A 26,658-nucleotide genomic window follows, 5' to 3' on the forward strand; every position below is an offset into this window, starting at 1 on the left:
GCCTATGGGTAGAGGGCTCCCTGGTGGTCGTCTGAATTTTGGTGAGGGGCAGCCAAACCAGCAGAGGAAAGGTGGCCAGATGCAGATGGGGGGGGGGCATTTGTTTCACAGGGAGACCAAACTGGGGTCTTTGCAGGCAGAGTGGCTTTGGGAGACAGGACACCTCAAGGGCTCCCCCTTGTGGCAACCAACAGAAGGGAGTCTGACCAGAGCGTGACCGACAGGGAACAATGGAAGTAGGGCAGCTGCTCCCTTTGATCAGGAAAGGAGGCAAACATGTAGGTGTCCGTGTCCATGCGCAGCGCCCCCCCCCCCCCGTCTGCAGGGAAGTAATGCTGCTGACCAGAGGAAGACGGTTGCTTCCACCCACGAAGAGAGAGAAAGAAAACCTCAGCCACACCAAGTCGCTCTGAGCAAGCTTTTTAATCAGACAATCGAGACGGAACATGTCCAGGAGCAGGACCTCTGTGTGTGGCTTCCCAGAGATCTGCCAGCCAAGTTCTCCCAGCCTCAGAAATGCTGCAGATGCCCGGATGTCCTGCTGGCACTGCCAGGAGAGGCCTCCTCCAAGTGGCACAGGGGGTGGGGCCATCTCCTCCAAACAAGGGGGAGAGAGAGAGAGAGAGAGAGAAAGAAAGAAAGAAAGAAAGAAGGAAGGAAGGAAGGAAGGAAGGAAGGAAGGAAGGAAGGAAGGAAGAAAGAAAGAAAGAAAGAAAGAAAGAAAGAAAGAAAGAAAGAAAGAAAGAAAGAAAGAAAGAAAGAAAGAAAGAAAGAAAGAAAGAAAGAAAGAAAGAAAGCTGTGGTCCAGGACCGGCACCTGGGAGGCGCAGAGGCCCAACGGCCGGCTGTCACTATCTCCTCTGGCTGAACCCTTTGGGGAGCCAGAGCATTTCGAGAAGAGCACTTATGGGGGGGGGGGGTGCAGGTTTCTAGCCACAGCAGCGTCTCAGGAGGCAGGAATGCAAACCCCGAGGTTGGGCACAGGGCTGACTGAGCAGCCAGCCAAGCAGGACCAGAGGCAGCCTTGGGGTAGCCACTCTGCTGCCAAGAGTGCCTCCAAAGGGGCAAAAGGCAGGGGGGTGACCCCCCATGCGCCCCACAGCATAACCAAAGGGATCTTCAGAGGTGTTCGGGCCTCATCGCTCACAGACGTATTCACAGAACTGCCCAATTTGGGATTTCTCCAGCTAACCAGGATGGAGCAGAAAAGGGCTTGCAAGGGTCTCTGCCCTCTTTCCAGGGACCTCCCCCCACCTCCCCCCATCCCACCCCCGGCCACGGAGAGGCAGGTTCATTTGCTCCCACGCTTAGAATCGGGAGAGATCCGGACATTTGGAAGGACCGGAATCGAATTCAGGACTCCCTTCCCCAAATATTTACAAGAAAATCTACAGCAAAGACAAAGAGGATTCTGTGGCTGAGACCCAGTTGCTTCTTTCTCCCTTCTGCCCGTTTCCTCTTTCTGAAGTCAAGACAAAAGCCGCCTCCGGGGGTGATTTACAGCCATTCTGGAAGAGACGCTGGACTTTATTGCTTTCTCTCTCCTGGGAAAGGACGGTTCAATTACTCCACAGCTGAAAAAACTCCTACAATAAAACCACCTCTGATCTTTTTGAACAACAACAGGAACGAACCACCATGTTGCCCCTGGCCAAGTAGCAAATCCACAACTTTTGTTCAGCTGATCAAAAATAGATCCCAGAAAAACTAAGTGGCCCTTTTTCCTCCTCGATATGGCAGAAACGAGATCCGGTTCTCACTTCTGCAGAGAGAAAGGGGAAGGCCGAGGCCTCTCTGCCCACAGATCCCAGGTTCTCTCCTTGACTCCCCAGCAGGAAGGCAGCCCCAGATACAGGGTGGTGGGGCCGGGCCCCCTCCCACGAGTTCTCCGGGACTGGAGCCAGGCAGGGCCCCACGAGGCAGGCACTGAGCACGGAGCGGTCGGTCAAGGCGAGAGGAAACCTCAGGAGGGCAGGGAAAGGGCAGAGGTCAGTTAAGGCAGCTCCTCCTCTGGCCAGTCATGGCTTCAACCTGGAAAAGAGGGGGGAACGGGGGGGGGGATCAGATCATCTGAACTGCCTGGGCCTCCCCTGGACCACCTGCAGCCTCCTCCCCCTCCCAGGCAGGCAGGCAGGTAGACAAGGGAGCTGCCTGGGCCAGGCTCAAGCCCCCTCCCTTTGCCTGGCACCAGCAGCAGTTCAGTGGATGGGTCTCTCTTCCCCAGCTCTGTCGAGGCCTGCCCCCCCCCCCCCGCACCTCAGATGGGGCTCTCAGGCTGGTCCTGCTTCCTCCTGGACTTCAGCTCCGTCAGCCATGGGGGGGGCAGCTCCTCCAGCCTGAAAGGCAGCACAGCCTCAGCAGCCACCCTGGAGGGGCTTCCCCTGCCGTGCCAGGGGGTGGGAGTTGGGGGAGACTTTGCTGAAATAAGGGGCAGCCCATCTTGTTTGATCTCTCACCTCCCTTCCTTCTCGGGGGTGGCCGCCAGCGCCCGGCCACCGGAGCCCCTGGCCAGAAGCGGACCTTTGGGAGACTTGCAGAGGGGTGCTGGGGGGGCTTCCTCCCTCCTCCCTTCCGACTCGTGCCTTTTCCTGAGTTGAGCCTGTGGAGGAAGCCCCAAATCCCCCTCAGGAGAAAACGGAGAAGCAGCCGATGGCCCACAGGGGAGGCGGAGAGCCCACCCACCCAGGCCGTGTCCAGGATCAAGCCTCCAGGCTGGCCCTGGGCAGGGCAGAGACACAGGATTTCTCCTGGGGGGGGGCATCTCTGATGTACCTTGAGGGCGGAGGGAGCCAGGCCCGGAAAGAGAGGCAGCCGCGGCTGGGCAGGGAACAGCCTCTCTGCTGGAGGGGACTCCTCTTCATCCTTTTCCTCTCCTGTCCTGGGGGGCTTTCCTTCTTCATCATGAGGGGAGGGGGAGGAAGGAAAATTGTCACCAGAACAGACTGAATCCCCCCAAGAGGCTTCAGGGCTGAGAGGGGGCTGTGGCTGCTGCCACCCAGCCCTTCAGGGCCAACCTGTCTTGGGGGCCACACTGGCCAGGTGTGCACCCCTTTCCCACAGCCCCCTGTCGAGTTGCTGGCGGGGGGGGGGAATTCCTGGCTGCAACGGCCTTCCCACGGGTCCCACCTGTGCAGGCCCTGAACATCCAGGCGCTGGCTGGTCCCTCCACTGCAGAGATGGGGGCCGGCTGGGCGTCTCCACTGGCACCCCTCCTGAGGGTGTGGGAGATGGGGGCCCGATGCTGCTGCCGCTTTTTGCCCAGGAGGATGCGGCTCTTCAGGACCCTTGAGTCCAGCCGGGGAGTTTGCTGCAAGAGAAGAGACCGGCTTGCAATTGGAACTCAGACCTCCATTCAAAAAAGCCAGAGGGACCTGCCCTGCAACCCACCTCCAGGAAGGAGAAGTCCGGGCTGGCCTTCTCCGTGGGGGGAGATGCTGAATCTGCGTCTGGGCTGGAATCGTCCAGGCTGTGGCTCCTCTGCTCCCTGGATGAAGCCTGTCGGTCAGTGGCAGTGGCCAGACCCCTCTGAGATGAGTACAAGGACGCTTGACAGCTGGGAGATGGCTTCTGTGCAGGGGCCACGCTGCCCTCCAAGGAAGGAGACTTTGAGTTGAAACTAGGACAAGCACCGGATGTGATTCAGCCCGAATGGCAGTTGGGAGCATGACTGATTGCAAGGACCCCTCCATCACCCGAGCTGGGGGCAAGGGAGGGGCTTGCTCTGGGGAGAGGGAAGGATTCTAACAACTCAAGCAAAGGGGGGGGGCATCTAGAAAAGTTATTGTGTGCCTGAGCTGAGAAGCCCCCAGCCTCTCTTGCCACAAATGTTTGCAGGAGAAGCTGGGGGCTGGAATCAGCCTCATCTCTCCCGCAGACCCCAAGAAGCCACCTGGCTAGCTGCAGGACCAACCCCTTCCCAGCTGCAGCACAGAAGGGGCCTCACCCCATCTGGGTCCTGGGCAAGGAGCTGACTGAGCAGCAGGGGGCGCTGTGGGCTGTGCTTCCCAGGGAGAAAGCAGCTGAAGGAGGCCCCTTCCTGCCACCATCAAACCCCTCCACCTTCCCAGCTGCTAGGAAGCCAGAGCTGGCTCTGGGGGTCCTGCCTGGGGCCAGGGAGTGGCCCTCGTGGCTCCCCTGCCCTTCTTGCTCGTCAGCTGGACTGCAGGAAGTGGGTATGCGAATGTGCCCTTGGCACCCCTCCCGTCTCCTCTCTGCCGCTGGTCACCCCGGGTGCCATACCTGCCATTGGCTTCCTGCACGAGGACGTCGGTGTCCCTGGCCTCTGCTGACGGCCGGCCGAAGCACTGCTTCAAGTGGTCCTTGGGAAGATGAGAAGGGAGAGCTGGCATCACCCTCTGCCAGATGGAACAGGCTGGGGGGGCAGCACCTCCTCCCTTCCCCACTGCCCCATGGTGGTGGAGGCACCTCCTTCCCCATTTCCACAGCCAAGGCCCCACCAGGCCAAACCTTGTAACTTCCCTGGGAAGCAGAGTTTCCGGGACTTTTGCAGTGGGGAGCCAGCATCTCTGCTCTCCACAACCACAGAGCCTTTCATGAGGACAGGAAGCCAGAAAGAAACCCCTTTCTAATCACCTTCATAAATGTTCAATTTCACCGCTTTATGGATATTAGAGAACTTCAGAATGGTGAGTTTAATTTGACACCTCATGAACTGTACCTTCATTGGATTTAAGGAGTTTTAAAGAGGGACTTAAGAATTTTGAATAACATACGATTGGCAGAAAAAAAACAAGGATTTTGATTTAAGGAAGTTTTAAACAGACCGGGAGACCAACAAGATTTGAAACCCTGGTTATTTTTGCTGTGAGATTTGAAAAGCAAGCATGTAAATAAATGGGAAACAACTGAAGGGGAACTGAAGTGGTGCCAGGAACGGAGGGCAGAGGACGGCTGCAAACGGACACTAGAGGGAACTGGAGGGCCAGGCAGAAAAGAGCTAAAATGACAAAACAGCTGTAACTTTTTATTAAAGAGGTTTTTTTTAAGCAGAAACTGAAATATCAATAACTGATATCTCAGAAAAGATATAGATTTCAATGAATGAACTTTCAGAAGGTGATGAGAAAAAGCTGACATAGGCACTATGGAGATTGTTTGGAAGACAACAAAAGTGAAATTACCAAAATGGGAATCCAGAAAAGGGTCTGTGACAAGCTTTTGCTCTATCCCCAAATGTCCAGGCCACCCTCCCCAAAACCCCCCGAGAAAAGCCTCTGAGGAATCTCTCTCTGACGCCTCCCAGATCCTGCTACCAGTAGTTTTCTGGCAGTGCAAGCCCCAACAAGGCAGCTTTGCTACACAACTACTCACCCAGATACACATTGCGTGTCCAGGCTGCATCCAATCCCTCTGCTGCCTTGGCTGGGGGGAAGCTCTATGCTGGCACACGCACACACACCCCTCCCCGGATGCAGCAGGGGCTCCTCCTGAGCCAGCCAAAGAAAGGGGGGGCACTATACCCCTCCGCCTGCCAGAGAGATGGAGGAGTCCTCCCTGGCATGGGCTTGCCACCTCTTGCCCCACGGAAGGGCAGGGCCAGTCGCTCTCAGCTGAAGTCCCGGAGGGTCATCGCTGAAAGGACTGACAAGCACACACACCCTCGCCCCCCGAAGGGCTTTCCAGCTGCCCAACTGGGTGAGTCTGCTCTGCACACACAGCAAGGCCTGGCTCACACACATACACATACACAAACAAAACAAAACAAACAAACATACACCCCGGGAGAAGGGAGCCCGTGTGCAGCTTCAGAGCAAGAGGCGGCTGCAGCCACAGATAAGCAGCAGTTCCTAGAAGTGGCTGACCTCACTTATGACATTTCCCCCCCCACCCCCACCCTCCTATGATCACAGCTCTTTCCTGGGGGGGGGGGGGGGAGGGAAGGAGCTGACTCCTTCCTAGAAGCAGCAGGGGCAAGCAGCCAAGGCTTCAGCCAGAGATGGCCGGGGGGGGGGGGGGCTCAGGCAGAAGCCCCGGGGAGGGGGGGTCACAAAAGCCCCCAAAGAGACAGTCAGTCATGGAGCCAAGATGGTGGGAGAGAGGGGTGAAGCAGGTTTTGGGGGAGGGGTTCCAACTGCTTCATGGCTCCCCTCCAAGGAGGGCTTCCCAGAAGCCGAAGCCTCTTCAAGGTGACTCCAGCAGATTTTCTATCTCCCCCCCCCAAAGACTTTGAAACGTTTGAGAGTATTTTTAACCAGAGCCAGAACAATTCAGCCAGACGTCTGCAGCGTCTCCTGTGCAAGTGGGGGGGGGGAGGAGGAAGAGGGGAGCCACTCAAGGAGCACAAGCAGAAACGACCCTGACCCACTTCTCCAGAGGGAGAGAGAGACCTTCTCTCTGGTGGGAAAACCCTAAAACATCCCTGAACTCTCTTTGAACCACCACGACCCAAAGCCTGCTCAATGCCGGCCTTTCAGCCGGTCAGGAGGGAAGGAGCGAAACCCAACCTCTGGCCAGAGAAGGCAGCCCCTGCTGGGTGCCTGTATGTAATCTCTGGGCTCAGGAAGTGGGAGCCCGGTTCATCCTCCACGCACACATAGGAGAACATCCCGCCCTCTCTCCGCACGGGGGTTGCCATGGATGCTCCGGTCCTGCCAGGGCCTGCCGCGCTCAGGGTCAGCAGAAGGTTGCCAGAACCAGCAAGGCCTGCTTGGCACAAGAGCATCCCGGGCATAAACATGCCCACCTCCCCAAGCGTCAGCATCTCATAATGCCAAGGCAGGTGGCCTGACACTCTGGAGAGGAATCCCATGAAGGGCCTGGGTTAAGTGGCTAGAGAAAAGGAGGGGCGCGTGGCTATGCCGCTCAAGTCCCGGGGCAGGAGCCCAGGAGGGGCGAGTGGAGGGAGTGGCTGTGCCAAGGCCTTCAACCTGATGTCTGGGGGGAAACTCCTTTTATCAGCAGGCACCGTCTGCAACCATTTTCTGGAGAAGGTTAGAAGGCTTCTGCTGGGCATACAATGGCGGGAGAAAGATGCGCTGTCCGACAGTCCAGGGTTCTAATCCCCCACCCCCCGACCAAGCCTCTTGCCAAATGATCTACTCGGTTCCTAGTGGGAGGTGGTTCTCGGTCCCTCTAGTCTATCCACCAGCCACGAGAGGCGCCAAAATTCCCGCACGCTGAGACGTGGTGTCACCCAAGGGGTGCCCCTGTGGACAGTGCCCAGCCGTTCCAGAGGGCTGGCACAGCAACCTCCTTTGGAGAACTTTGCTTTAAAAATCACCCAGGGCAAACGGAAAGCCCCCCAAAGCCAGCCTTCTCTGGCAGACCGGTTAAAGTCCCCTGTGGGCAAATATTTGCAAAAGAGAATCAAAACAAGGCTTAAGAGTTGGTGCCAAGGCAAGACGCCATCCAGTTCACCACAATGGTTCTCAAAATCTCAGAGTGCTCAGAGAAATGTCTCCCAACCTCAACCACTTTAAGCTGTGTGGACTTCAACTCCCAGAATTCCCCAGCTAGCACAGTCATTGCTAGGTAAGAATCCTAGGAGTCTTAAAGGGGCCGAGGTTGGGAAACGCTGATTTAGATGAAACCCCCACCACCGCCGCTCCCCAGCAAAGTCTCCTGCAGCTCAGCCCAGGTCTTTGGGTGGGGTGGGGGGTGCAATGCCTCCGCTTGTGGCAGATAAACTGACTTTCCTTCTCTGGGAAATGCAGGCCAGGCCAGCAGGCAATTTCCTGGAGAGTGGTGGGCCAAAGATAAACCATGCAGAAAACAAGCCCACCCAAACCCTCCCCACAGTTCAGAGGCAGCTTCCCCACAAGACAACATCGAAGAAGTAGGGCTGGTCTCTGCCCCAAGAGGAAGAGAAGCCCCAGGCCATCCTGAAACCGGTCTCTGCCCTCCTGATCTGCCCTGCAAGGAGCAGGAGCCCCTCAACCCCACCCGGAGTCCCCCTCCCTCAGACTTTGGTCTCATGCCAGCCCGACCAGGAGAGGTCAGCAACCTCTTGGGACAAACAGAGCCCCTGGGCCCGCCTGACTCAGCGCCCCAGGGCTGGGCCACACAGCCCCGCTGCCTTTGGGGAAGGGAGCTGGGCCGGCCGGGCGGGGCGGGGGTCCTCCTGGCCTTGCTCGCTTCTGTGGCCATCCCGCCCCCCTTATCTTCTTCGGACAAAGGTGCCTTTGCGCTCCCTTTCTCGATAAGGAAGCCGGTTGCGAGGCCGAGGCCGAGGCCGGGCGCCTGGAGGGCCAGCGGGGAGGGTCTCCCTCCGTTTTCGCCCAATCCCCCCCCCAGCCCGTCCTTACGAGCTCCGGCGTGGGCGAGGGCTGCTCCGGGCCGCCGGCGGGCCTCTTCCTGAGCGAGGAGAGCCGGCGCTGGCTGCGCACCGAGAACTGGCGGAAGGACTCCCGGCCCCGCGAGGCCAGTTGCCTGAAGGAGGCCGGGCGCTTGAAGGGGGCCCGGCCCGGCCCCTCGCCCGCCGCCCGCTCGGGGGCCACCGCCGCCGCCACCAGGTTCAGCGCCTCGTGCAGCGAGCGGCGCACCGAGCCCACCCAGCGGTTGACGTGGCTCTGCGCCCCCGCCACCTTCTCCCCCAGCGAGTCCATGGCCGGCCCGCGGGGAGCGAGCGCAGGTAGCGCCGGCCGGGCGCGCAGGGAGGGGCGAGGGGCGGGGGCTGCGCTGCGCTGCGCGGGGGAGGCCTAGCGAGCCCCCCCGCTCAGCCGCCGCCCTCCCCCCGGGAGCCCCTTGGGCGGGCGGCCGCTGCGGAGCGCACGGAGCCCCGGGCCCGGCCAGGACGCGCATCGCGGAAGAGCCCCCATCTGCCAAGGAGGCGGCCGCTCCGAGCCCCGCTCCTCCTCGCCGGGCGCCCACCCAGGAGAGCGCGGGGGAGGCGGGCGGCGCGCTCGCGATGAGCCGGCTGGAAGGGCCGCGCTTGCGGGGGGGAGGGGTCCCGCCGAGAAGGGAAGCGGCGGCGGGAGGGGCCGGAGCAGGCCGGCCGGGTGGGACACCGCGCGAGTGCGGGGGAAGTTGCCATGGCAACCACCGGAGGAACAGCAGCATCCGCCCCGCGACTCAGGCGCATCCATCGGGCCGATGCCGCCGCCACGTCACGCGGCCACCCCGCATTAACCCCCTCCCTCCACTCAAGGGGCGCAGCCACATCCCCAGCCTGCCCGCCGCCAAGGCCTGCTCCTCCCGGCCCCCTCCCCCAGCCAGGTGGGTCACCTCAGGCGGTCTCTGGAGGCGGAAGGGAGGCCTTCTCCCACGGGCATCTGGGCCAAGGGAAGCTCCCTGGGTGCCTTGCCCCCTCCCTTCAGGGCGCTTCCCTTCCCTCCCCCAAGCAGGCACTGCCCTGCCTTCCCCAACTATGGTGGCCCCTGCACAGATGACTTCATTTCAGCCCTCTAAAAATAGCCCTGGGGGGGGAACAGGTGTTTGGGAGCCCCCCCCGTCCGTCAACAGGAGTCTTACGCTGCCCTCCGCAGTTTCCTGTTTATGCCACTGGCCTGAAGACGAGCTGCAACATGGACTAAAAATAACTTGCAGCTTCATTGATCTGAAATCCAGTGGCAGAAGGTTCTTGCAAGGGATCTTCCTTTCCCCCCTTTAACAAGCAGCCTTCGGGCAGAATCACATCAAAGGCCCACCTTTTTCACCACAGCACCCCATAATCCTTTACCCTGAAGGAGCTGGTTGGGGAAGATGGGAGTTGAAACTCCCTTTTGTCCAGCAATGGCCAACCTGAAACCCAAAGCCCTATTTTGCCCTTCACCCCAGGAGGCATCGAGGCAGCCGGGCAAAAACAAGAAACTGGCTCCTTCCCCACCTTGCAAAGCCTCCGAAAGCCGCCCACTGGGACCCTCCCTGGTTCTAAGCCCGTGTGGCTCAAGGAGAGCTCCCTTTAAGTGGCGCCTTAGGCAGGACCATTTGCATAAGGGCAGGGAGACGCCAATCAAGCGCCCCCCCCTTCCCAGGCAACACCACTTCCTGCTGGGGGGGTGCGTGGCCAGCAGGGGGAGCACTCATTGGCACAGCAGGGCTGCTGGGACTGGGCTTCTCACCCTGGTTTAGAAGCAGGCACAGGCAGGCGGTGATTCGCCAGGAGGGAAGATGCCAAGGCCCTCATGGAAGCTTAAATATCTGGCATCAGTGTGGCATTCTCCTCCTCCCAAGAGAAAGAGGCATCTCGCCCACGGCATGGCCTGCCTGGAGGCTCCAGCTGGGGGTGCCCCCTTGCTAAGCCCACAGGGGTCTGCTCCTGCGTGCTGGGGGTGGGTGGGTGGGTGGAGGGTCTGCTCCAGGCCCCCCCAGGCCAGTTCCAGGCAGACTGGCTTAAAATTCCCACAGCCCACGCCCACCTCCAGGAAGAAAGGCCCTGACTGGTTCCCGGCCCAAGCAGCCCTGGTAACTGGGCAACCCAGCAGCTCCAGAAAGGGCAGAGTCAACATGCTGGAGGGTTGGCAAAGCGCCTTGGAAACCAGCTGCCACTGGGTGCTGTGGGGGCAAGGCTGCTGCTGCCCTCGTGTGGTATTCCCCGCAGGTGCCACCAGAAAAGCATGAACGGAAGAGGCCAGGAGGGTGGAAAAGCCCGGCCAGCTCTACCCAGCCCAGCAAGGTAACGAAGGCAGGAGGCTCCGCTGTCCCATTAGATTCCAGGGGGAACAAGAAGCTTCTACAGCATCACTTGCTCATCACTGCTCAGAGCCTGGGGTTATCTGCCAAGCCCCCCTCCTTGCCAGGAAACTGAGTCGTTCCCCCCACCCCATTTGAATGGGTCAGAAAGCAGGAGAAAGGCTCTTACTCACCCAGAGGCTGCAAAGGGGCTTCCAGCAACTTGGACAGTAATAGAACTCCATGTCCCGAGTCAGGCAGCCCCCCATCCTGTCCCCCTCAAGCAGGCCAAGCCCCTTCAAGGGAGCCTGCATAATTCAGAGCTCAGCTCCTTGGGGCAGAGGAAGCCACAGAGGGAGAGCAGCCCCAGGGGAGGCTCCCAGGCCAAAGGGGGGCCCATCTCCTGAAACCCGGGGCCCAGCGCTCGTCTCCAAGCTCCCCAGGGGCCCAACGGGTTGCTAAGCAAGGGGAGGCTGCAGCACAAGGTCACCCCCTTCGTTTGTGGCCAATGACCTCATTTCCCCTTTCGGCTGCGAGAGGAGAGGAGAAAGCAGCTTAATGTTTCTGTTAAAGCCGCTTTTTAAAAATTAAATGGGAGGATAAAATCCTCCCACGGCAAGCAATTGTTCAGCACTCTCCCCTCTCCGGAGCATCTGAAATGCAGAAGCCGCCAAGAACCTGCAAATTATTCATCAGCCTCTCTCTCTCTCTGTCTCTCTCCCATCGTCACCAGATGCGCTTCTTGATCCACGGTCAGAGGAGAGGGGGAGGGGGGCCCTGACTCTGCAGGCCCCCCCGGGAAGATCTGCTTCTCTCTCTCTTATGCCTCCAGAGGGGCCCCTCCACTCTGCCCCCCTTCTCCTCCAGGGAACCAGAGGAGCCGCCCCAAGGGGAATTCAGGGGGGCAGGCTTGGCATCTTTCAGCAGAGCTGAAGAGCTGGACACGGGGATCGGGGGAGGGGTCTTTCTACCCTCAAGGCGGCTGCGCAGCCCTGATAAACTTCGAAGCAGGAAACTCTGTCTCTGTGTGGCAAGGCTGCCCTTTTGGATCCGGCCAAAGGGTCCCCAGACCCTGAGCGGGACATGGATCCTCACCCCTGGGCGACAGGCATGGCCAAAGTGCCCCCTGGGCTCCCAGAGAGGAGACCGTCTACCAGCCCAGCACTGCCCTATGGGACCAGGAGGCAGCCCCAGAGAAAGGTCCAGCTCATCCCTCCCAGCCGAGGCCCCTCCCCACAAACCCCCTCACAGCAGGGAGGGAGGGGCTCAGCTCAGCGCAGGTCAACCCAGCTGCAGGAGACCCCCATTTTCCCACTGCTGGGCAGGGCAACTGCCGGAGGGTCGCTCGGCTGGGATTGGGGCCCCGACTTGAGTTACTCTCTGGAAGTAGAGCTGGAGCCGTTCATCCAGAATGCCTCCCTGGAGCCCAACCCCAACCCCCCCCCCCCCCCCCGGAGCTTTCCAGAAGGAGTCAAGGGTCAGGTAAATAAGTGACTTTTATTGCAGACACACAAAGCTCTAATCGGGCAGATTAGGGAAGCTCTGCAGTTTCCCAGAACCTTCATCTCCCATCACCCCAGCCCAGGGGGGCTTAACTGCCCCCGCCCCGCCCCACCCCACCCCCGGCTTCTCTGGCAAGGGACTCCTACTGCCCCTTCTTCTTTGGACCGCGGCCTTGTCTGCTCTCAGCCTCCAAGGAAGGGACAATGAGGCAGCGGCCGTCCCACAATGCACTCAAAGGTCAGGCCTGACCTCCAGCCAAGGCTGGGAAGGAGAGTCCCTGCCCACGTCCACCTCAGTCATACCTGGCTTCCTCCCGAGGAGAACCCAAGCAAAATTCCCAGGCCCACAGTAGCAAACTCCACCCCCATCCAGGAAGGCAGACACAATCCAAGTTCCTCTGTGAGGAAACATGGTTTCTTCAATATCCCACGACCAACCGGGTTCAACCCAGATACTAAGTCATAAACCACGATGATGGGTCTAGCAGAGCAACTAGGCGGGAGCAGCACCGTAACAACCACCACAAAAAATTAAGGCAACGGACACACAAACCACAATCCCTTCCCCATGATGAGGCCTTGGAGGAATCATGTTAAGGACATCACGCCTCCCCCCCAAGCCCCCACACATCACCCCCACACATTCGGGGTTCCTGCTGGCCCAACTGGACCCCCACCTAGAAGCAATTCTGCTGGGGAAGAGCCGAGCCCCACACGGAGCCCTCCGCCCGGTGGCCGAAGCATTGAGGGGCCAAAGGCCATCCTCCTCCACCTCCCAAGCCAAGGCGGAGACCAACCCTGGCCCATTCCTTGGAAGAACCAACCATTGACCCATGGCATCTCAGGGGGACCTTCCCAAATGGCCTGCAGATGCCCAGAGAAGAGGCTGCAGCACTCACCCCTGGCCAGTGATCTGTCCTCCTCTCGTTGTAGAAACTGTGACTGCGTCGCTGTGAAAGGAGGTACGGAGAGCACTTGATGGCTGTGGCATCGTCACGGTCCACTCTGAGGCCGCCTTCTCCAAGGTCCTGTTAGGAGGAGACCCATCAGACGGAGAAGAGGCCCCCACCCACCCACCCCAAAAAATATATCAGGCGCTTGATTGAGTCTCAACGACCCTCCTTGTCCTCATCCCTGGATGTCTCCAGGTGGGCTACATTTCAACTCCCAAGGGAGCCGGACCCTCACCCCACTCTCTCCCTCTGCCCCATTCTTCCCACTCCAAGCCCCACACATACCCTTGTGCCTCCGTGGGAGGAGGAGCAGTCCCTTGGTGATGGGCCTCCCTTACTTAGCCAGGCCCCGGGCCTTTCAGGAGTGAAGCGCTGGCAGATGTGTGTCTGATCCAGCCTTGGTCCCAAAGGAAAGCTGAGCCTTGCTGGGCTCCGAGGGGTCTTGTCAGAGGAGGAACGCTTCAGCTCTGGCATGGCCCCCGTCCCTGGGGATGCAGTGGCACTGCTCCACTCCGCTCCAAGCTGCGCTACAGGAGGGCCCTTCTCCCAGACTCCGGCCTGGGGCTCAGCTTTCCACCCAGTCTTGCCGCCCCTCCAGTCACTGCTGGGGCACCACCCCCCGGTAGGGGCCAGAACTGCCCGCTGCTTCGGACTGGCTTCCTTCCACAAGCCTCCCAGGTCTATCTGGGCAGGGTGGGGACTGGGACAGGCATCTTTGGCACTCTGCCCGGTGCCCTCTCCTTGCTCCCTGCCAATGAGAAAGGATGTCTTCATCTTTGGCTCAGGGGGCTCTGCAGACCATGGCTTTGGCTTCTCTGTGTCCGGCTTGCCCCATTGAGGAGGGCTGCATTTCCCCCCTCTGGTCCTAGATTCCTGGGGGTGGATCTCCAGTGGATCACTCCCACGTGCACGGCTCCCCTCGCCACTGCTGGCCTCGGTGCCCGGCCCTTTGCTGCCCAGGGAGTGCTCCACCCTGGTCTCTCTCTGGTCAGAGCTGCAGGGGAGCTTCCCCGAGAAGCTGCTCCTGGGAGGCCATTTCTCCCAAGGAGAGAAGCTGCTCTCTCTCTGGCCCTCCCTGGCACAAAGCTTCTGGGACTCTCCCCCATATTCTGCCATCAGCTCATCAATGTCCACCACTCTCGATCTGTAGTGATCGGGGGCCGCCTCCTCCTCCTCTCCGCCGAGACTGAGCGTGCCGGATCTCTTCTGCTGGCTATCCTGCTGGAGGGGCGCCAAGTAGGAAGGAGACCTTGCCCCAGGACAGAGGGGCAGGTCAGGTCTGGCTGGACGCCCTTCGGCTGATGCCTCTGGTTGTCTCTGCGGCAGCTCCTGGTCTCTGGCCTCAGTCGGGGGAGCCTTAGAGGCCCCGGTGTCTGGACGGTCCGAGGCCCCCGTTTCTCCCCTGCGCCTGCCAAGAGGCCTGGCTGGAGAGCTCTCTCCCTCTGAAAAGGGATCGGCTCTTCTGGAAGCACTCACATGAGGAGCCACAGCCGCAGCTCTCCCAGGCTGGGTATTGATCTCCTCCGAGATTTGGCAAGTGACTGCAAAATACGTGGCCTTGGGCTCTGAAGGAGAGAGCGGCTTCTTCGGGCGGCTGGGAGAGGTAACCTCCGCCTGTCTGGGCTCTAGTCCACCGAGGGTCTGGGGGCTTCTCTTTGCCACTGAGCCATCCATCAGATGCAGGGTGTTGCTTCTGCTGGCCAGTTCAGCAGGGCCCTGAGGGGGCTCCCCCGGGTCCTCAAACCTAGCAGAGCCGTGGGGCAGAGTCTTCCTTCGCCAGCGATCTGAACCTTTGGGAGCAGAAACGTCATGGAAGCTGCTCGTCCACCTCGCTTCGATGCCGAGCTCTCGCGACTCCTTTCCTTCCGCCATGGCCTCCCACATTTCTTGGGCTGCTCCGTATCTGGCTGAGCGCAGCTTCTGTCCTTCGGGGTCCTCCGGCCCCTGAGATGGCTTCAGGTCCAGGCTGAAGAGGCGTCCTGGGCAGCTGGCACTTTGCCCCTGGCTGGTCTGCTGATCAAGCACGCCGGGCCAGCCTTCCCAGCCATCGGCCTCGGGCGCCCTGGTTTCAGCCCACTGCAGGGTGCGACCCAGTGCTTTGGACCCCTCCGTCACACCAGCAGGAGCAAGCCCCCTCTCCTTTTCGGTTTCCAACCATGGGGCAAAGTTGCCGTCATCCTTCATCCTGAAAGAGGCCGCCTGCTGTCCGGCCCGATTCCTCTCTGGCCCACTTCCTTCCCTGTAGAAAGCAGCCTGGATCCCGGAGGCAGGGTGGTCCTTCCACGGGCCAGTTCCTAGGGCAGAAGCCCCTCTCCAGCCTTCGCTCTTGCCGTAGTCACCAGCTCTCCGGTTCTCCTTCAAATATCTCTGGCGGCGGAGAGTGATGGCCTTCCCTCCGGAAACAACTGCCACTGCCTCGCTCTGCGCCCTCTCCCCCACGGTCTGCAGAATCTCGTACCTGGGCTCGATCCTTTGAGCCAGCAGGGAATCGTTCATGCCCTTTGAAGCAGGTTGCTCACCCTTCTCCCCCAGGGAGTCTTCTGCCAACGTCGGAGAGCCTTCGTCCTCGGTTAAAGGTCTGGGATCTTTGGGTCCTCCGGCCTCCCCTGATGCTTCAGCCTCCAGGGCGGAGGCTTTGGTCGGCTGGCCATCTCCCACCATTCCCTCCTTCCAAAATTCCCCACCACAGCAGGGCGAGCCTCCAAAGGGCACCATCAGTGAGAGCAAGGCCGGTTCGGTGCCAAGCTGGCTGGCCACCACACTGTATCTCTGCACGTGATGTTCAAACATGGTGGCTCTGACGGTCTTAGGGCAGGCGTCTTCAGTGGACGAACTGGACAACGTTCTCGCTTTGGGGCTGAGGACCAAGCCAGGCTCTTCCCCTGGCAGAGAGGCATTTAGTCTGCCTTTAGCAAAGCTGCCCTGTCTCTTGGGGGGCCCCTCTCTGGACGGTGTTTTTGCCAGCAGCAGGGGCTTCCAGGGACTGCCAGCCATGCCGGCTTCTCCAACATCTGCTCCACCCACAGGCAGCGTCGTCTCCTGAAACAAGCAGAAATGTGCATGCATTAGGAAGGTGTTTGGGGCACCTCTCTAACTGGCATCTGCCAGAGCAAGTCTTTTTTTTTTTAAAGTGAGAGCTGGAAGCGTTCAGGAACACGATGTCATAACACCTCGGTCTTTTTCTTTAAATAGTTCATAGCAGTATATTATTATTATTTTTTTATGCAGAGAACAATGCAAAGGACATTATACGCCACCATCCATCCAGTCACGTGGATGGGCATCTGTTCCTTGGTTTAAGCAATCTCTTTAAATTTCAGGTTCGTCCAAAAACGGCCCATCCCACAAAAAAAGAAGCTTTGTGAAGAGACCGCACCAGACATCACAGCAAATCTGAGACCTTTGCAAAAATGTATATATAGTGGCAAATGTTTATTAAACTGGCTATACAAGCAAAACTACCACAACCTCTTACACACATACATACACACCTACACTTTCACTTCTATGGAGCACAGCCAGTTAACCAGCACAATCCTTTGACAGATCAATGAATCACCAGGAGGAGGAAACCTTCAAGGAAGGGCTAGGAGGACCACAAAGGCCGTGTGGCCATCAGGCTGCTTAGAAAGAGCACAGAAAAGGCGCGGCCCTTCCGTTAATCTTGGGACACTTCAATTCCCATAATCCACATGCTGGCTGAGGGATTATGGGAGTTGAACTTCAAACTTGGGAAGACTGGCATAACAGCTAGACTGTGATCTAATTGACTGGGAAAAGGGACAAACCTACAGCTTATTACGATCCTGGAGAGCTGCTTAAAGCGTTCCTAGGCACACGTGGCTAGGAAAAAACACAATTTTCTGGGCTACCCAAAAAAGGCATCAGCAGATGAAGCTCCTGGGGATCCTGCCCTGCCCCATTTCCCGCAAGGTCATACAGGCCGTGTCCAATTTAGGTTTCTCTTTGAGGGAAGAAATGGAGTCTGGATTTTCCCTCTTACCTCTGGAGCCTCTTGCATTTCACCAGCAGGCTTCTTGTTCCATTCAGGCTGCCTCTTGGGCTTCAGCTCGCCTGCAATCACGGGGCCAGAAAACCTGTTTGCAAAGATTCCATACCATTGAGGAGGAAAAAACACAGAAGAAATGCAAGCCTTTGTGCAATTCCCTCCAACCTTTGCAGCTGAAAGGCAGTCGGCTATAATTGCCACACACTTACAAGACCTTAGCGCTGGCCTCCCCCAAGGGTTTCTTCCCCCTGCCCCGGAATCGGTCTGCCCACATGTCAACAGGGCATCCCTGGGTTCAATCCTACATCCAAGCTTGTCCAAGATCCCCCGGAACATTTTTCATTTTATCAGAGAGCGCTGATAAAATTACCCATAAGCTTCAACCTTCCTGGACCTCCATTTTTGTTAGTTCAGAATTAAAACTGAACTTCATTCTTTCTCCCATTACAGATTCTTCCTCCAAAGGGCCATTATTAGCTTCAAAGCCCCGAGGAAGCTTTCCTGCAATGCCGCGGTATCTTTCCCAGCTTGGATTTCCAGTCCCAGAATCCCCCGAGCTGCACGGGATTGTGGGAGTGAAATTCAACCCATTCGGAAGGCACCAGCTTCACGGCCCTTTCCCCCATCACGTACATCTTTGTCAAATCTGTGGAAAGAGGCCGTGAGCGGAAGGAGCGGCGCAGGCCTCCTGCCTTGAAACCCGCGTTCTCTGCCGTCAGCACTTGAATCCTCTGCTGGATGTTCAGTGTCCGGATCTCCTTTCCGGGGCTGCCGCGGAGGGACTCGCTCTCGGTGGGAGCCCAAGGCTTTGCTGACAGGTCCAGGAGTGGGACGGTCTTTTTAGCGCAGCCTCTGTGATTGCCATCCGAGGCGTCGGGCGGGTCGGCATTCCTTAAGCCAGCCTCCTGGGGAGTGACCTCTCCTCTCTCCCCCAAAGGCTGGTCTTGGTTAATGCTGGGCTGCCCCACACTGGGCTTCCCCTGGCTTCCCAGCTCCTGTGCGCAGTTTTGCCCCTCGTCTTCCGAAACGGTCTGGCCTGAGGGAGCTGAGGGCAAACAGCTTTGGGGGGGCTCAGCCAGCTGGCTGGCACTTTTCGCTCTGGGCCCAGATGGGGCAGCCCCACTTAAGCCGGCTGCTGCATGCCTGGCTCCTGTGGCCCCCAGGGCCCTGTTGCCAGCTACGCGGAAGCTCTTCTCTCTGCTCTCAGCCAGACAAGGCTTCTTCTCCCAGGAGGACTCCCGGACTTCAAATCTGCCTGTGAGATCTGTGGGGAGCGGCCTTGGCTTTGGGGTCCCTGGGCCGGAAGCAGCCTTGGGAGGAGGTGGTTGCGTTTGTTCCTGCCAGGATCCCCAAAAGCCAGCCGAGGCTGCGGGTCTCCCACCTGCCTGGGAGTGCGTCTCAGTGGCCGGAGTCGGACTCTGCTGTGTCTCAATGCTGCTAGCCGAACCCTTGGGTCCTCCCGCAAAGGCTTCCTTCCAGTGAGGGGCCCAGGAGACCGGCCTGGGGTCCGTGAAGGGCAAGGGCTGCCTTCGGGGCCACTTCTCTGACTGGGAGCGTAGCAGCTGCCCCTCCTGGGCCTTGGACCCTCCCTCTTCGGCCTTCCCCTTCACAGGCCTTCTGCTTTCAAAGAGGATGACGGTGTTGGCCTCAGGACTCAGATAGAAGGGCAGGTGGGTGACTGGCTCCATGGGACTTTTGGTCTCCATCGGTTTTTGATCCACCAGCGGTGGGACGTTTCCAGGCGACCCCTTGGCAGCGTCTTCAAAAGTCTGGGCAAAGGTGGGGGGCTTTGGCGAAGCATTGCTGGGCTTGAGTGCTGGGACGGGCGGTTTCACTGTAGCAAACGTGTCGGAAGACGTCTCCCGGGAGAAGGGCTTGGGGGTCCAAGGTGGCCTGGACGCGGTGGAGGGCATGGTGGTGGGACCCATAGGATTCCCCCTGCCCTCTGGGATGAGCGGGGCCAGAGCACGGGGCCCCTCCCAGGGCTTCCGGCTGGCGTCAGACAGTGAGCTGATAAAGGAGTGCCGGAAGGCGGCCTCGGTCCTTGGTTCGCTTATGCCGCCCAGTGAGGTCAGGGCAGAGCCGAGTTCAAGTTGTGTGGCCATTGCTCTGAAGGGCCTCATGGAATTGGGATGGCGAGGGTCCCGCGAGAAGGAGTCCCCTACGAGAAATGGAGATATCAGGCATTAATACGAGGCTGAGAGGCCGGCAGTTCTAGCTACCGTATTCCCATGGAAACGTTCCAAATAATCATAGCCCACCAAAAGGGATCTGAACCTCTGCTCTCTGCTGACTTTCTCTTGAGTTCCAGCACACAGACACAGGCGTGCAAGTGCACACGCACCGTCCCAGCGCTCCCACAGATGCATTTTAGCCTCCCAAGACCGATCCGGTTCCGTTCTCAAGAAGCCCTTTCACACAACCTGAGTGTCCTGGCCCGTTTCACAAGGATTCCACGTGGGAAGGGATGTGACTCCAGGGAGGATCATTCTGAAGCAGATCTGAAGCAGAACAAAAACGGCTGGAGAGAAACAGCCTCGAGGATTCAGCTGTGAATGAAAAAAAAAAGACAAGACATTCAGTGGCTGAGGAAGATACTTCTTGCCTCCTACCCAGGACTGATAACCTGGACCCCAAGCTGACCCCTCCCTTGCCCCCTCTGAGTCCTGGGGTTCCTTTTCCGACCGTTGTGGGGCCTCCTCTCTGCCCCACTCCCTCAAGGCAAGAGAGGGTCAGAGCCGCTTGTGGGTCTGGCAAACACAGCCTCGCCTCCTTGGGAACAGGACAGGCGATCCGGGAATTTAATTGGCTTTGGTTAAAAAAAAAGGAAACCCATGACATCCAATGAAAAGCAACTAATCCAGATTTGCATGCCGAGCATTTCATTCCAAAGGGAGCAGCTGATGATTGGGATGCAAACAGCTCCTGGGGGGAATTTGAGGGCAGCAGCTACCTTTTCCCAGGAGGGATCCCCAAGGCCGGGGGGGGGGGGGGGGGATGCAGTCAAATATTTCAAGCAACTTCCCAGGACCCGGATGTGGCTCTGCTGGAGCATTTCTGCCAGCATCTCTTTTTCACCACAAACCCTTCACCACTCCCTTGAAACACCCCTAAATCCAAACCAACTCAACGCAGTTCCCAGGTGCTTTCTCTGCTCGGAAAGGGGGCTCGGTGGGCTTGCAGGCACCTTTCCGGATGCAGGAGAGGCAGGAGGCCGCTCTTCGCCTCCCAGGAACAGAAAGGCCCTGCTGAGAGATCGTCTGCTGGCTTAGGCAGGAAACAAGCCGTGGTTTGTGGGGTATATTATAAGCAGACACGTCTCTGTAATCAGGCAAGCTTGTGGCCTGGACTCTGAAATTATGACGGAGCAATTAAAGTGGCTTTACAGTAACCGGCAGACCTTAATCCCATCCCCCCCCCAGGCCAGCTGAAACCCAGCAGCAGAGGAAACCAAAGCCCATCCACTTCCCAGAACCTAGCATAAAATATTGGGGGGGGGCAGGGGGGGGGAGAGAAGGGACTGTCATGGACCCACTCCTCTCCAGGGGCTGCCCAGAGGGAACCCTGCAGGGCCTGCCTTTTCCCTTCAGCACAGAAGAACCCATCTGAATCCAGGGGGCGGGAGGCTGCCCAGGTCGAATGGATGCGACTACGGCGGTTCTTCCGGATGTTTTTCCCTCGTGCAGCCGTGGCAAAACCCACCATGTCCTGCAGCCGCCTCCCATTTCACCCACTCCGCCCTGCTCACACAATCAGGGGGGGAGTTTAAGGAGCCAACCTGCAGGCAAGGCTCTTGGACAGCAGGAAGCAAGCCCATGGTGCACAGCAAGGCTGACTCATCCCCTGGACTTCCTCATTCCGCCTTGCAGGCGGTCCTCCAAGGCCTCTGGGTGGCCACAGGGCACCCCTCCAGCCAAAGGCTCCTTCCCTGTGCCCTGGGAGCCTCTGTCTGCGCACCTGGCAGTGAGTGCCTTGTGTCTGCACCGAGTGGCCTCCAAATCCCCGGATCCCAAGACCACCTGCTTCCCAAGATCTCTTCAAGCCGAGTTTAAAGCTGGTGCCTCACCATCTAGCCGGGATGCTTCTGGCCCTCTCAGCTTGCAGGGCCGTTTCCTCTGGCAGCTCTTTCCTGCCTCCCCCCTCCGCCCCAGTCTCCCTGGCCCAAAGCTAGCTGGAAACAAAGCCCCGGCTGTGCTCTGCAAGGACACAATGGCCTCGGCAGAAGGCGCCTCCGCTCCAAGGCGCTGAGCAGGAGCAGAGGGCGTTACGTCAGGAAACAAAGGCCAAGGTCTGTGGGAAGGCTCCCGAATATCCACCAGTCGTGGCTCTTTGCCCAGGCCCCAATGCAGTCGAATGATATTCGCCCAGGAGCTGGTCTTCTACCCTCCGAGGGGCTAAGAGCCCCTTCCCCAAAAGGAGCCCAGGGGATCTCTCTGCACTGAAGGCCAGGCCCAGCCACCACGCTCCAGCAGCTCCTTCCTTGCATGTGTCTCAGACCCACCTCGGATTCTCAAGCTGCGCCACCATTCCGAGCCCGAGCCCCAAAGGGAAGCTCTGGATGCCAACACACAAACGGAGAAGGAACAGGCGTTGTGACAAAGGACAACAAAGAGGTGAACGCATCTTATCCACCCGGAGAGACCCCTTGTGCCAATTCCATGCAGCCAAAGTGCAGCCCCTGGATAAGAGAGGCCCGCCACTGGGTCAGGCTGGGGGTCTTCTTTCTTTCAGCCCTTCTGCGAGAGCTGACTTTGAGGCAGAAACATCCCTGGCAGAGCCCTCACCCACCAGAGATCCCCCCAGGCAGAACTGACCCTCTTCGTCCTTACCAACAAGCCATTAAAGGCAAGGACGACGTTTTCAGCTTGTGCACATGGGCAGGCGGCCCGAGGGGACAAGGCCAGGCACGCTATGCTTTGCATTGGAATCCCCTCTCCAATTTCTGGTACGGACCCCTCTAAAGCAACGTAGCGATGGCCCCAGTGGCCTCGTGCCCGGCGCTCTCTGGAGAACGCAGCTGGCAGCCAGCGGAGCCCAGGACCTTCGGTTTCAGAGACGGAAGTCGGGGCAGAGGAGGGGCGCCGGGTCTTTCAAGCAGGATGCCCCAGAGACTCTCAGCACCAGCCGTTTCCCAGGCTGCTTGTTCCAACGCAGAGTCACGGGCAGGGAGGGGAAGGCAAGCTGGCACAGGACTGGCGGCATCTCTGGGTAGCCGAACAAAGAGCTCTTGCAGACAGCCCACAATTCCTGGCACTCGGCACATGGGAGAACCGGGCGAGCTGCAGGCGGCTGCGACCGAGCGGGCGAGCCCCACATGCTGGGAGGCCCACAGCTAGGAAAGCCAGGCTTTCTCTCCAGGGCAAAAAACTAGTGGCTCACCTGTTGACCTTCCCCAACCTGGTGCCCACCAAGGAAGGCTGCAACTCAGCAAAGGTGTTCAAGTCAAACACGTCAACCTCCTGCTTGACCAAGGGGCAGGCACAGCCACTTCCCAGCAAGGGCAGGCTCTCCCTCCCCTGTCCCCCCGTGCCCCCCCCCCGCCAGTTATCAGTGTTGCTAAAGGAGCAACTGGTTTTACAATCCTTTTACTGCCCTCAAAATCCACCATATACGATCACAGGTTCTGATTTATTCCACCCAAAACATGAAGCCTTGGTTATTATTATCCAGGGGGACCTGGAGTTGCCTGGCTCCTGGGCACTCTTCAAAGGGATCTGTGCAGGAGAATCGGCTCTTCTGTACAAGCAGCCCTCGGCCCCCATGGACACACCCGAGGGAACCTTGGCCCGCTGCCAAGCTAAGGGCAGACCACTCCCTCCGAGCAGCACCTCAGCCTTACCTGCAAGCAGCCAGCCGGCCACCTTCTGGGCCAGGTACCCCCACGCTGGGCCTGCCTCTCCTGCAGCCAAGACAGACCCTGGGCTGGGGCTGCATTCTCCTTATTAGCAACTGTACCCACAGGACATGCGCCAACGGAGACGGTAAGCAGTGCCACCCTTGCAAAGGACTGGCAGCGGCCTGCCCAGACCTGTTCCACCGCACCTCACCTGGCATGCTGTGCCGACCTTCGGCCTGAGATTCTGCCTAGAGCTGGTTCTCTTCAAGGCCTTCGGAAGCTGGCACCAGCCCTGTTATATGGCGGTGGAAGCCAACACCCTCCAGCAGCCCCTCCCCCACCCTCCAAGATGGACTATGGAACCAGCTTCATGGATCTCAACTTTTCCACTTTTCTCCCGATTCCAGTCCCTGAAGCCAAGAAACCTGAGATCTCCCACTTTCTGCATAAAAAGGAACTTATTTCCTTAAAAGCAGCACTGGTTTCGCCCACCTCCCCTCCGCAGAACTGTTTTGCCACACCTATTAACTTCAATTAACTTAGGTGGAACTCACACACACACACACACACACACATACACACGCTATTCTGGGGTTGGCATTTCCATGAAAAGGCAGGTTCAGAAGGAAGCAGGGGAGCTGGCTTTGAAGCCCCAAAGCTCAGGAGGAAAGAGCAGCCAAGTTCACCCAGCTACGATCTCCAAGCCTCGCCCTGAGCTGCACTTCGCAAGTATTCTTTTAATATTCTATGAACATCAGGAACAGGACAGGAACGGCAATTTCCCGTTTTAAGTACTGCAATGTTTGTCTTCACTGATTCATATTAAATAAAATAGGCACAAACTGGTTAGCCCCACAGCTTAGGAACCCTCCCCTTCCAGTTCAGCAGAAGAAGCTGCTTGGGTCAACACAGAGTGCTTTGTTCTCCCTTGTCGCTTCCCGTCTTTCTCTCCCCCTTAACAATTCTTTAAGACAGAACAGGCCAACCTTCTAGCAAACCTTAATCTTCAGCATTACCATTTCACTTTTGTTTTGCCAAACACGGTGCGTGCTCCAGGATCCACAAAGCTACCTGGCTGGCCATTTTCTAAGTCCAAATCAATACCATGTTTGTCTTAGAACAGCCTCAACCACCATCTGAGAAGATGTACAGAGCTCACTGCTGAGGAGACAGTCTCTGCCTGGATGACTCTAAACTCACTCACTGGTCCAACTGGTTGGACTGGCCTCCGCATTCCTTCGGAGCTCTGTCCACATGGCTTAATGGGTGAATAAACTCCTGCTTCAATGAGTAAGTTACCACTTATGCAGCACCGTCCAGGCTCATGATGCTGGGCAGGAAGACCGAGGCTGAAATTTAAGGCAATTAGGTGATGGGCATGGCTGGAAGACTTGCATGGATGGGCAACAAAAGCCATCCGAAGAAGGCCCGGGGAGCTTTGTTCTTCCTGCATCCCAGGATGTGGGATCATGTGTCAGAAGTCTTCCATCAGAGCAAGCCAACCAGCATTGGAAAGACTAACAACAATTGCTTTAATCGATATATCCCGGGATAACCGTATGCGCAGGTATTTAAGTTGTTCACACATTCTTTCTAGAGAAGCATTAATCATTTGCCAGAAAAACCCAACAGAAACAAGCATACAGATTTTTTCCGATTAGCTGCTCTATTTCCTGTCATAGTTGAGAAGAATGCTAGGAGTTCTCTTCCTGAAACACACTACAAAAATATACTCACAAGAATTACAGAGAAAAAAAAAATCCTTTCCAGCAAACCCAAGACAACTTAAATTATCTTTTTTCCCCACGTTAGCCTCACCACATATGGGTTTTGGAGTCCGTTTTCAGCAACTTGCTGCTCAGTGTGATTTCAGTAATGTTGCTCTTTTCCCATCTAATAAACCTCCTATTAATACAGTCTCCCGCAACTTGGGGTTGCAGACCACCTGACTCTGACTGGCCTGTTCCCTTTTTTTTTTCCTGAGATGCCAAAGGAGAGCCTGGAAGCACTACGGCTCCTTTGGAGTCCCAATTCTCCCCTTCCTCCCATCCTCCACAATCCTGAAGAAGCTGACAACTTTAGGAAGGTGGCCAAGCTTGGTTCCTCTGGCCAGCTTCCAAAGAAAGGCATTTTCATCATCGCCTTTGTAAACACGCATTGTTTAAAGCTACTTAAGAAACTCTATTCATAACTATTATTATGTGGGCACACCTCTCAGTTTGCACACATCACATGAGAAGAACTCCTGGGCACACATTTCCAACCGCAGCTCAGTTCCTTGGAGGAGAAAGACTTTCTGGATCAGGTTGTCTGTTTATTTTTTTCTTGCCATGAGACCTTCTTATAATTACCACTGAGAGAAAAAAAGATTTATGACCCATCCAGCAGTCATACACTGCAATCCCGGAATGGCATTTCCACTTCAATTATTGTATTCCACAGGCAATTTTGAGCCGATCTAAGACATTTGAAAGGCCTAGGGGAGAAGCCACCAAGAACCTCTACAGCCAATTTTCGTTCTCCAAGACACACAGTGTAAAATTATGTCTGAAAGAATTAGACTCGGATGTAACAGTGTCTGGTTACCTTGAGTCCTGCCATCTGCCGAGGACTTTAGCTAATCCTTTGAACGCTGAAAATACAACCCAATATTGAGAGGTCGCCCGTCCTTTCAGAATAAATTACTCTGGTTCCATTTATGGCACCATTTACAGACGGTGTTCTCCGAGTTGCCAATGTGGTTGGTGGCGAAAATTGAAGGCGGCAAGCCAACAGGAGAGAAGCCACTGGGGGAACCCAAATGAAATCTTTCACTTGCAAATCAAAGGCCATCGACTTGAGCGCCTTCCGCCCCCAGCAAAACCTTCTCTTGCTGCACCAGACTGGACCCGCCAGAAATGTCACCCCGGGGCCCAAGATCCAGCAGATCCTGCCTGGTCTCAAGAGGGCCGGTGGGATCCCATTTGGCAAGCGGGGGGGGGGGGGAGGAAATCCGGGAAGGACAAAGGGGAATCACCTGCCTGCCCAGAACAAAGCACTCCCTGCGGCCACTCGGCTTCCTTTGGTCCCACCTGGGGGAGCCTCACCTGGAGAGCACGTCGGAGCCCCAACTGCTCCTGGGCGGGGGAAGGGGGCCCCGAGGCTCCCTGGGCCTTTCGGAGACCCCGGAGGAAAGTCCCCCCTCCACAAGACCCCCGCCCGGAGAGAGGCGCCTCCTACCTGCCTGGGCCAGGAAGCCGGGGGGGGCGGTCCTGGGGGCAGCGGGACCCCCGCTTCAGAAACGCCCCCCCGGAGGGATGGGGAGGAGAGGCCGAGGGAGTCGCCCCCCCAGGAGCGGCAGGGAAGGGGACCGAGCAACGCAGGGCCCCGACTGCGGGGACAACAACGCCCATGCTCCCCAGCCAGCACCTGCCAGGCCCGGGGGGGGGTCGGGGGGCGGAGACCCCTCAGGGCCGCGGTTTGTCCCAGGGGGCGGGGCTGGAGGGGTCACAGGTGGGGAGGGGTCCTGCAGGCGGGGATAACCAGGCACACCTCGCTCCCCTCCCCCCACACACCGCGCCCCTCTTCTCCCCCCTCCAACACCCCCACCAGCAGGCCGGGCCGCAGTCCTCACCTGGGTCGGGCAGCAGCTTACCCGCGCGCCCTCCTCTCCGCGGCGCAGCCGAGATCGCTGCGAGGGGGCGTGGCCTCAGCCGCTCGGGAGGGCGGGGCCCCCGCAGCCTAACTTGCTCGTCGGCCCGAAGCCTGGCGCGAGGAAAGCACCTCCGTCGCCATGGCGACCCACGTCCC

The 26,658-nt window shown here is 58.2% G+C and overlaps 1 protein-coding gene across 4 annotated transcripts; it reads right to left on the reverse strand.

Annotated features, from left to right (window-relative positions):
* Nucleotides 1–404: 404 nt before the first annotated feature.
* Nucleotides 405–26,658, reverse strand: KIAA1671 (KIAA1671 ortholog). 4 transcript variants are annotated; one of them, XM_087880560.1, is made up of 13 exons: nucleotides 26,483–26,658; nucleotides 19,457–19,582; nucleotides 17,667–19,194; nucleotides 17,028–17,121; nucleotides 13,310–16,063; nucleotides 12,971–13,099; nucleotides 4,240–4,319; nucleotides 3,388–3,583; nucleotides 3,127–3,307; nucleotides 2,773–2,894; nucleotides 2,457–2,599; nucleotides 2,257–2,336; nucleotides 405–2,031 (listed from the first exon to the last, which is right to left on the reverse strand). In XM_087880560.1, the coding sequence occupies exons 3-12, from the start codon at nucleotides 19,154–19,156 to the stop codon at nucleotides 2,258–2,260; spliced, it is 5,268 nt and encodes a 1,755-aa protein (XP_087736686.1). In that variant the 5' UTR covers nucleotides 19,157–19,194; nucleotides 19,457–19,582; nucleotides 26,483–26,658; the 3' UTR covers nucleotides 405–2,031; nucleotide 2,257. The 4 variants fall into 4 exon arrangements, with proteins under 4 accessions (XP_087736686.1, XP_034284835.3, XP_034284834.3 ...); XM_034428944.3 differs by having other exon boundaries at nucleotides 2,773–2,891; nucleotides 3,388–3,616; nucleotides 26,483–26,620; XM_034428943.3 differs by having other exon boundaries at nucleotides 3,388–3,616; nucleotides 26,483–26,620.

This window comes from Pantherophis guttatus, chromosome 17 (genome assembly GCF_059756535.1).
Source record: "Pantherophis guttatus breed Tessera chromosome 17, ASM5975653v1, whole genome shotgun sequence".
Lineage (NCBI taxonomy): Eukaryota > Metazoa > Chordata > Lepidosauria > Squamata > Colubridae > Pantherophis > Pantherophis guttatus.

What these genes read in the sequence shown, in the direction of transcription:
- KIAA1671 (XM_034428943.3), bottom strand. Translation starts at nt 19,156, where the DNA reads ATGAGGCCCTTCAGAGCAATGGCCACACAACTTGAACTCGGCTCTGCC. An exon ending in CCTCCCACGGAGGCACAAGG is followed by an intron (nt 13,100 to 13,309) that starts GTATGTGTGGGG and finishes TCCTCCTAACAG; the next exon opens with GACCTTGGAGAAGGCGGCCT. An exon ending in CGGACTTCTCCTTCCTGGAG is followed by an intron (nt 3,308 to 3,387) that starts GTGGGTTGCAGG and finishes CTTCTCTTGCAG; the next exon opens with CAAACTCCCCGGCTGGACTC.